The 9,167-nt window shown below is 55.8% G+C and overlaps 1 protein-coding gene across 1 annotated transcript; it reads right to left on the reverse strand.

Moving 5' to 3' along the window:
• CRYBB2 (crystallin beta B2) lies at positions 1-3,796 on the reverse strand. The gene is made up of 5 exons (XM_066609797.1): positions 3,749-3,796; positions 2,276-2,394; positions 2,021-2,153; positions 1,204-1,346; positions 1-281 (listed from the first exon to the last, which is right to left on the reverse strand). The coding sequence occupies exons 1-5, from the start codon at positions 3,794-3,796 to the stop codon at positions 113-115; spliced, it is 612 nt and encodes a 203-aa protein (XP_066465894.1). The 3' UTR covers positions 1-112.
• Between the last annotated feature and the right edge of the window lie 5,371 nt (positions 3,797-9,167).

Here is a 9,167-nt window from a genome sequence, read left to right on the forward strand (position 1 = left end):
GCGGGCAGGTGGGAGGCAACAAGGCTGGGGCCCCTGGTGGCTCTCTCGGAAGACCCTCCCACCCCTCGAGATCTGAGGGGGGCAGGCGGGCAGCCGCTGGCGGGGTGGAGGTTTAGCTGGCAGGGTGGAAAGCCCCGCGCTGGTGCCACTGCATGTCCCGGATGCGCCGCACCGACTGGATCTGGGGCTGCTGGGCCCCGAAATCAACACTGTCTTTATAGTCCCCCTTTTCAAACAGGTACTGGTAGCCTCTGTAGCCAGGATACTGGTATCCCACCCACCTGGAAAACGATAAACAGCGTCAGAAGCCAGGCCCAGAACCAGGAACAGCAGGGAGCAGGCAGGACACTGACTAGGGTGGCGGAAAGTCTGCCTTTGGGGGCGCAACCGCACCCCATTTTCTAGCTGCGGAAAGGAAAATGGGAAAGCTGGAAAAGTTTCTGTTTAAGCCACACTAAACAATGCAGGTTTCGAAAGAGAAGCCTCCCCAAAGGCACCTGTGGGGTGTGCCAGCCGTTCAGCCCCTGAAAGGGGACTTGGCTCCCTACCCAGTGACAAGGAGTTGCCGCCCCAAGCAGGGGTCAGAAGGCTGCGCACAAGGCCCACCGCAAGGCACTGCATTTTTCAGGTGTGCTCTTAGAACACGTGGAGCGTGTGGTGAACAGTGTAACGTGTGACTGTAACAAAGGAGTGTTTCAAAACCCTGGCACTGTCTGGGTCTTTTCTTTGGGGATCCATAAATGGCTGCAGTTGCCTTTTGTGTGTATTATTATTAATTATTATTATTAACAGTATTTATATACCGCTTTTCGACTAAAAGTTCACAAAGCGGTTTACAGAGAAAAATCAAACAACTAATGGCTCCCTGTCCCCAAAGGGCTCACAATCTAAATTTGGTTGGTGGAACAGACCCTGCAACTTAGTGTACAAAAATGGCAGGCGGGTTCCCAGTGAGAGGAAGGAGTGGGCGAGATTCTTGCCGTGTCCACCCTTTGTCTCAAGATGGGGTTTCAGGGCATCATCTGCCTGCTTGCCTTGTTCCGCACTAACCTATGGGGAGCCTTATGGGACAAGTGACACAGGTCCCTGCAAATGCCCCAACGACAGTAGCAGGACTCTGTAGGGGACCCAGCAGAAGCTGCATCAAAGCTCCCGTGTTCGGAGGCAAGTCAGGTCCAGCCAGACCTTCCCCAGGAGACTTACGTGCCACTCTGCACCCGGACAGAAGAGACCTTCTCCTGGTATCCATGAGCATGGAAACTGGGAACGTCGTCATCAATGATCTCGATCTTCTTCCCAGTGAAGCTGGGGTTCTCGTAGAGGACAATCTTGTGCTCCTGGCTGTCCTAGAAGGAAGCAACCCCGGGCCGTGCTCAGTGCCAGCCATGCAGAAGGGTGCAGGGCTCTGGCACACAGCATCAAAGGCAGGCTTGCCAGGCAAGGAGAGCCTGCAGCCGTGGCCACAGACTTCAGAGGCTCTAAAGGAGAATTAAATTCAGGCGGAGAGGAAGAAAGATTGAGCAATGCCTATTGGTCCTGAAGGCTGTGCAGGAGCTCCACTGTCAGGGGCTGGCTCCTTGGCTGCTTTGGGAAGCAGGAGGCCAGGCTAGGCAGGCCTTTGCTGGCCCTGGCTGGGCTGTCTTGTGGCTTCCGCTCTTGCATGATGTCCTGCACTGCACCGCATCTCACATTCCTGGGCATGTCGACTCACAAGGAAGTCCCACCAAGATCAGTGGAACTTGCTTCCAGGTAAATGTGCGCAGGATCACAGCCTAAAAAGGCTCCTCTTCCTCCTTCTAAAGTTAACTGGGATTTTGGCCACAGTCAGGGGATGAATTTCACAAGGGAAAACGGGCAAGACGCATAAGAGAAAAGTGTAGAAGCTTCTGCCCACAGCTCTGGAGCAGCTGCAGCACCCCACAAAAGGCACAAAGCTGAATCTGCCCCTCTCCCACCCAAGGGTCCAAGCCACAGCCCCCTCCAGTCCTCTTCCCCTTACCCCTGAAGATTTTGTCCTCACCACTTTGATGGGCCTCAAGGCGGAGATGCTGTCGCTCCGGCGGCTGTTGGTCCAGGAGTCCCAGCGGGGATATTCTCCCTTCTCAAAGACAAACTGCTCCCCTTTGCAGTTGGCCTGCTCGTAGCCAACCCACCTGGACAAGGACAGGAGAAGCATCCCTTGGGAGAGAGCCACAATCCTCCCAGCTTATGGGAGAGATGGATGAATGACAGAGCAGAAACCGGCTCCCAGGAGTTCTGCTTCTCAGATACTTACGGGCCCGAATGCACCAAGATGGACCCAACTTTTTCCAGACCAGCGTCCTTCAAATTCGGACAAGCAGCATTCAGCTCATGGCATCGACCCTGGAAGTTCTCCTGCTCAAAGACAACTATCTGGATGGGGGGGGGGAGAGAGAGAGAGGTGGAAAGCTGAAGAGCCCCCTTTGCTTTCAGTGGGAAGCTTTTGGTTCCCACTGGTATCCAGGAATCAGCCAAAAAAACACACAAGGGCTTAGTGATGGGTGAACGGGCTGATGCCACATCTACTGTCAGAGTTTTGCGGCCTCAGCACTCGTATGGGTCAATGGAGAGGCCAGAGTGTTGTGTCTACTGGCCAGCTGCAGCATGAACTGTGTTCGAATCTTGCTGCATCCAAGGGAATCCTTCCTGCTTCTCTTGAAATGGGCCAAGGACCCAGGAGGGAGGACCGGGCCTTCTACTATGAGGGATGAAAACTTCAAGAGCTGGAGGAGGGCACAGCACGACGATGTCCCCAAACACCTCTATAAAAGGGATGGAAAAGAGCTGGGTCCTTTTCATCGCCACCTCCATCTTCAGAGGCCGTCTGCTTCAGAGAACCAGATACAGGGACAAGGGATTTCTGTCCCCTGCTTGGGGACTGTTGTAGCCCCCTCCGCCCCAGCTTCTATCACCACCAGAGCTCAGAACCCACTTAGGAGTTCATGACTCCAAAGCCCTCCCCGCCACCATCACGGCCCACTTATGGCACTGCAGGTTACTGCCAAGCTTGCTGCCAAACAAGAGGTGGAGAAGAGGCTCCGGACATCTCTGAAATGGTGCCAGGGATCCTGCGGTAGTTTCTCAGTTCCCAGGCCTGCTCCTGATCCCCGCCTCACTGCCAGCCCTCCTCCCCCCCCCACATGCAGCTAAGGCCCCTTTTACTAGGACATCTTTCTCCAAGAGGACTCCTCAAAAACAGGACTGGCTCCGTGCTTCTGGCTTCCTCTTGAACTTCCCATCATTCCTTTTCGGAGGAGAGGATGGGCAGGCCTCATTCTGGCTACCTTGTGGTGCTCAACAAGGGGAGAGGGCGCCTTTGCAGACTCAGGGACAGACACTGCCCGAAACAGAGGTAGTCCCACAGTTCCTCCCCTCTCAGCACTCTCTCCAGGGGGGTCTTCCCCCACCCTACTTGGTGATGCTCCCGGGGCAACACCGAGGGCTTTCTCCATGCCCAGCAAGTGCTTCACCCACTGAGCTGTGCCTTAATGCCTGGTCTCTTGCAGGTACTTGGCCATCAGAGGGTGTTTCCCCCCGCCCCCCCATAACAGCTTTTCTTGGTTTTCATTTTTTAAAGTCTATCAGGCGGTCTCTTTTCTGCCACCCCTCCCCCACTCTCCTTGACTCAGGGGAGCCTGGACTGCCAGGTGGGTCCTCCCCATCCCATCAGCCCAGGGGAAATCCCTGCACTGCCCTCTTCCCTCCCCGGGCAGCAACGCCCACTGACCTTGGAGGCAGCCTGCTGCTGCTTGGAAGCCTGGTGGTCCGAAGCCATGATGAAGAGGGGGCTGCTCCCTGCGGAAAGAAACCCCAGTGATAGGGTGATGCGCAGCCCACCCAGATCGGGGCTGGAGATGCCCCCAGACCCCAGGGGCAGCCAAGCTGTGGGACCAGGGGGCCGATGCCAAGAGCCCACAGGCAAGCCAAGGGGTGGGATGGGATGGGATGGCCGAGTCTGCACAAGGGTCTGCCGTGCAGAAATCCTGTGCCCTCAATCCTGCCCTTGTGGGACGCCCTGCTCCTTTTCCTTCAGGGTTGACCCCGAAGCACCAAAGGCATTTCCTGCCGTGCAGACATGCGCAAAGAGCACACGAGTGTCTGGAGCTGCTGTGCCACATTAGCCTCTCTCTAGCTTGGCACCGTCTACCTCAGCCACCTGCTGTTCTCCAGGGCTTCAGGAAGGAGGCTCTTTTGCAGACCTTACCGGGTGACGCTGCCAGGGACGGTGGCTGGAACGTTCTGCAAGCAAAGTCTCTGCGCTTCTCCGCCACTGGACTCTGGGACTCTGGGGTGGGGTTTATAATCCAGTAAAGAACCCCCCCCCCCAGTGTGCCCACTCTTAGGGCACAGTCACAGAGCTTGGACTGGCACATGAGAACAAGGCAAAGAACACAGACTCATGCCCCCCAGAACTGGTCTTGTAAGGAAGAAAAATGGATTCAGGAACCTGTTCCCCTGCAGGGAAGGCCAAGCGGATGGCAATTGCTGCGAGGAGGCTGGCAGCCAGATCAAGGCTCCGCCAGGTGCATCTAGCCAGGAGAGAGTATTGGGTTGGGGTGGGGCAGGCAGGAGAAACAGAGTGGAGTGAGGGCCAGGCCAGGCAGGAACCAGGACGGCCACCGCCTGGCACGGGGCTTCCTCTCGCGCCACCTGCGGAAGGTGTATTCAGGCATCTGTCAAACCTGGATGGGAAAGAAGAGGACAAACGTTGGTGAGCAGGCAGACAAGCAAGAGGGGAAGAGGCTTACCGGTCACGCCAGAGTTTGCTTTTGCCACTGAACGGGCTGCATCCCAGCGCTGGCATTTATAGGCCGGAGGCCGGTCCCCGCGCCAGCCACATTGATCAAACTCACCAACGTGTGATCAAAATCGAGAATGCTGGATTACGGTGCAATGAAAACCAAGATCAGCTGACCCTGGGCGGCCTTTTGTCCCGCTAAAGACCGAGAGGCAGAATTATTTCATGAGCTTTCACATTCGGAGCGCCCCTCTTTGTCAGGTCTCTTGGCAAGGAGAGCCGGATTTGTCGACCTCAGCAGGGTGCGTGCCAAGCCCCCGGGCACCTCCCTGGAACAATGCCGCTCCAGCAGCCTGGCCTGAGGGTTTTGTAAGCTGGAGACCGTCCCCCCCCCCAGCCCTTGGGACAAGCCCAACACATCCCCCTCCCCAGCCACCAGCTAGGAGAAAGACAAAAAAGTGCCCAGCTCAGCGCTTGCCAGCTGGAGAAGAGGAATGTGTGGCTTTCCCTGTTGGCTCAGCAGGAAGAGGCAGCCAAACATCTCAGGCTGACAGGCCAGAAGTCGCATTTGTGCCCCTAAGGTGGGCAGGCTGGGTGGTGAGGGGCACATGAGGAGTGGGAAGCTGCCTTCTCCCAGGGCCACCGATTGCAGCACGGCCTGCACTGACTGGCAGCTCCTTCTCCAAGTTTCAGGCATAGAAGAGTCTTTCTAGGCTCTGACTTGGGTGGGCTGCCAGCAAATGGTTTGCTCCTGGGACCTGCTGCGTGCAAAGCAGGGTTGGCTTCCCCACCCCCAAGCTGCACATGCAGGTTCAGCCACTTGCAGCCATATTCACTTCTCCCGTTCCAGATGACAGTTTGGGGAGCAAGCTATGTGCCTACACCTCTCTCTTACACACACCTAGAGTCTTGGCTGTCTTGTCTTGTCACCTGTCTTGGCTGCTGATTCATTTCCAGGTTCCTGCCACCTCTTGAGCCCTGTAGGAGTTAACCCTTCAAAGACCAAGGCCCCGTTTTACTCCATGTGCATCTGCCCGTCCCCAAGGCCACAACACATGGCAGCGCCTTCTCTGCAGCAGCAAGCTTGTGGCCCTCCCTGCCTGCCAGAGGACATCCACACAGCCTTCACATTGGCTGGTTTTTGCCAGGCACGTGAAGAGGTCCCTGTTGCACCAGGCAGTTAAGCGCAGCCCAGTCGAGTCTTGCTAGCCTGGTTTTAGGGTCCATTTTTGAAGGTTTATTTTTAGTTGTGCTCATGTTAAATTTGCTTTATTGTGATTTTATTGACATATTACGATGCCTTAATAGGGGAGGGGGCAGGGGGCATAGCAGTATTTTTATAAAGAGATAAAGTGACTGGTGGACAAAATAACCCAGAGACCTAGACTGAAAGCCAGCGTGGCAGAGCATTGGGACAGAGCTCGGGAGATCAAATCCCCACCTCATCTACTAAGTGCGCTGGTTGACTTTGGACCAGCCACTCTTTCAGTCAAGGATAAAATGGCAGGAAATTAAACCATGTGCTACCTGAGGCTGGGCAAAAGATTAAAATAATCCATGAAAAAGCATCTTGGTCCTTGACATTCTGCAGGCAACCCAGGAATGCTGGTTGCAACACTGCCCTCTTTGGCCCCAATCCCTTTATCTTTAACTGATGCCCTTTGCCCTCCAGCTCAGGGCTTGCTCCCTTGGATCCCAGCGATGACTAAGCAGCACTCTTCTCCATGTAACTGGAGAGGGGGCAGGAGTGAAACAGGGCATTTTTCATACACCCCCCATGTGTTGAACCTGCAAGTTGGGAGGTGAGGAATGTGCTGGTCTTTGCCAGCTGTGGGCCTTCGCTTCTACACATCCCACACACTGCATTTGTACCACTGATGTTTGTTTCCTGATCAGTACCTGGATTAAGCCATCAGGGACCACACTGTTGTGTGTTCCAGTTCCACTTCAGTGTACAATTGAACATCAGAACATAAAAAGAGCCAGCTGGATCAAGCCAAAGACCCATCTAGTCCAGCTTCCTGCACCTCACAGTGGCCTACCAGATGCCTCAGGGAGCTACAAGGCAACAAAATACCTGCATCCTGTTACCACTCTTGATATAGCCTACTTCCAAAATAGGAGGTTGCACATTCCCATACGCTTCTACTACATGCGCTTCCTCCGACACATCCTTGGCATCAGCTGGCAGGACAGAGTTCCAAACAACACAGTCCTAGAACGTGCTGGAATCCCTAGCATGTATGCACTGCTGAAAAAGAGACGCCTGCGTTGGCTCGGTCATGTCGTGAGAATGGATGATGGCCGGATCCCAAAGGATCTTTTCTATGGAGCACTCGTGCAGGGAAAGCGCCCTACAGGTAGACCACAGCTGCGACACAAGGACATGTGCAAGAGGGATCTGAAGGCCTTAGGAGTGAACCTCAACAGGTGGGAGACCCTGGCCTCTGAGCGGCCCGCTTGGAGGCAGGCTGTGCAGCATGGCCTTTCCCAGTTTGAAGAGACGCTTGGCCAACAGTCTGAGGCTGAGAGGCAAAGAAGGAAGGCCCACCCACAGCCAGGGAGACAGACCAGGGACAGACTGCACTTGCTCCCAGTGTGGAAGGGATTGTCACTCCCAAATCGGCCTTTTCAGCCACACTAGAAGCTGTGCCAGAACCACCTTTCAGAGCGCGATACCATAGTCTTTCGAGACTGAAGGCTGCCAACATGCCCATAATGGCTTGTAACCTGCGATGACACACTTTCTCCAAAAATCTGTTCAATCCCCTTAGAAAGGGATCCAGGTCAGACACCATCACAACACCCTGTGGCAATTGAAACTAGAAGCTGCCATGTCACAGCACCCTGGTGGAGCCCCCACCGCTACAACTCCCCCCCACACACACACACACAAAGGTGGGCATGACCCTTTGCCCACACCACTCACCAGGGGCTAAGGTTGTAGGAAAAGAGCCTGAGTGCCAGCAACCAGGAAAGGATATGAGTGTCTGTGGAGGGGCAAGTGAACCTGTCCATCCAAGTCTTAGCTGCACTGGAGGCTACCAGTGGGGGAGTGATTGGCAAGATGGCCCCCATGCTTGGCACGCAGGCATTCCCAACTTCCATCCTCGGCTGGGATAGACCCTTCTCCCTCGCAAGCCCTGGAGAGCCGCTGCCAGGCAGTGCAGAGAACACTGCCCATGGGAGGGGGGAGGCTTCTGGCCTTCTATTAGAATCAGGCTCACTGAGCGCAGATCAGGTGTAGCACAAGGCTTTTTCTTAAGAGCCCATTGCCTGTTCCAACAGGATCAGACCCGGCCACAAGGAAAGTCTCCCTACTCTCTGTTCCTTGGAGGACTCCCAGCAGCCACCTGATGTCAGGTGTGCCCCCAGGATGTGGCCAACGCTTCGCCAGCGGGCAGCCACCAGCTTTCCCCCTGCCCTTTAATCAGAGGGCTTCTCTCCTCATTTTAGAAGCCTGTGATTGGAGATGCTGGGGGGGCGGCACAGAGGCGGCACACTATCCACATCCCTGAGCTTGCCTGGTGCTGGTGTAACCAGCAAGGCACAGGCTCCGATCAGTGCCACAGGCTTGAGAGGTGCATGGGAGTGTTTCTGTCCAAGATGCAACACAACCAAGGCAATGCCGGGGTGGTCTTAGAGAAGGGGCCCCCCCTCCCGAACAGCATGTCGCAGACGCCCACCCTGCAGGCTCATTTGGAAAGGAGGAGCTGCACTGCAGAACTGGACTGTTGGCTCCTGACTGGGCCCCAAAGGGAGCCAGGGCACTCCTGGCTGGCAGACTCCAGGCCTGCTTATGGGGTGACGGAAGCACCGGCACATCTCTCTGACTGGCAGAGTCCCCCCTAAGGTGCCAGGGGAGAGGGTGTTCCCTCCCCAGCTCCACCTCCTCAGAGGTGGCGAATGGAGGCAGGGGGACGTGAGCCTGGGGCCTGTTCGTTTGCTGGGATCGAGCCCCGGAGGCTCCCCAGTCACTGTTTGTGCCTCCAAGGGTTGGAAACAAGTGCCCGACAGAGTCTGCCCACAGCTTGGGCCTGTTTGTTGCCTCACTGCTACCCAAAGGTGCATCTTGTGCCCCCCCCAAACATCTCACTCATTTCAAGAGGCTTTTAGGGGTGGGGTTGTGGCCCTTACTGGGAGATTGACCAGCCCCTCCCCTGACCTGCAGCCGTGTCGCAGGACAACAACTTCTCACCCAGTTGCTGAACTCGGTGGGTCACAAAGCAGTCAAGACTTTCAGGGGAAATGGAAATGGGGGCCGTGACTGCGCAAGTTCTGCTCTACCAGCTTGTTTGCACCTCTGTCCCCGAAAAGCATGGCAGGGTCCCATCCCTCTCGCGGAGCTGACACGCTCACCACCCAAGTAACAGAGGAGCACAGGCCCACCACAGAAGCTTTGGCAGAT

Source organism: Tiliqua scincoides, chromosome 14 (genome assembly GCF_035046505.1).
Source record: "Tiliqua scincoides isolate rTilSci1 chromosome 14, rTilSci1.hap2, whole genome shotgun sequence".
Classification (NCBI taxonomy): domain Eukaryota; kingdom Metazoa; phylum Chordata; class Lepidosauria; order Squamata; family Scincidae; genus Tiliqua; species Tiliqua scincoides.

What these genes read in the sequence shown, in the direction of transcription:
- CRYBB2 (XM_066609797.1), bottom strand. Translation starts at nt 3,796, where the DNA reads ATGGCTTCGGACCACCAGGCTTCCAAGCAGCAGCAGGCTGCCTCCAAG. An exon ending in AGCAGCAGGCTGCCTCCAAG is followed by an intron (nt 2,395 to 3,748) that starts GTCAGTGGGCGT and finishes CCCCCCATCCAG; the next exon opens with ATAGTTGTCTTTGAGCAGGA. An exon ending in ATCTTGGTGCATTCGGGCCC is followed by an intron (nt 2,154 to 2,275) that starts GTAAGTATCTGA and finishes GTCCTTGTCCAG; the next exon opens with GTGGGTTGGCTACGAGCAGG.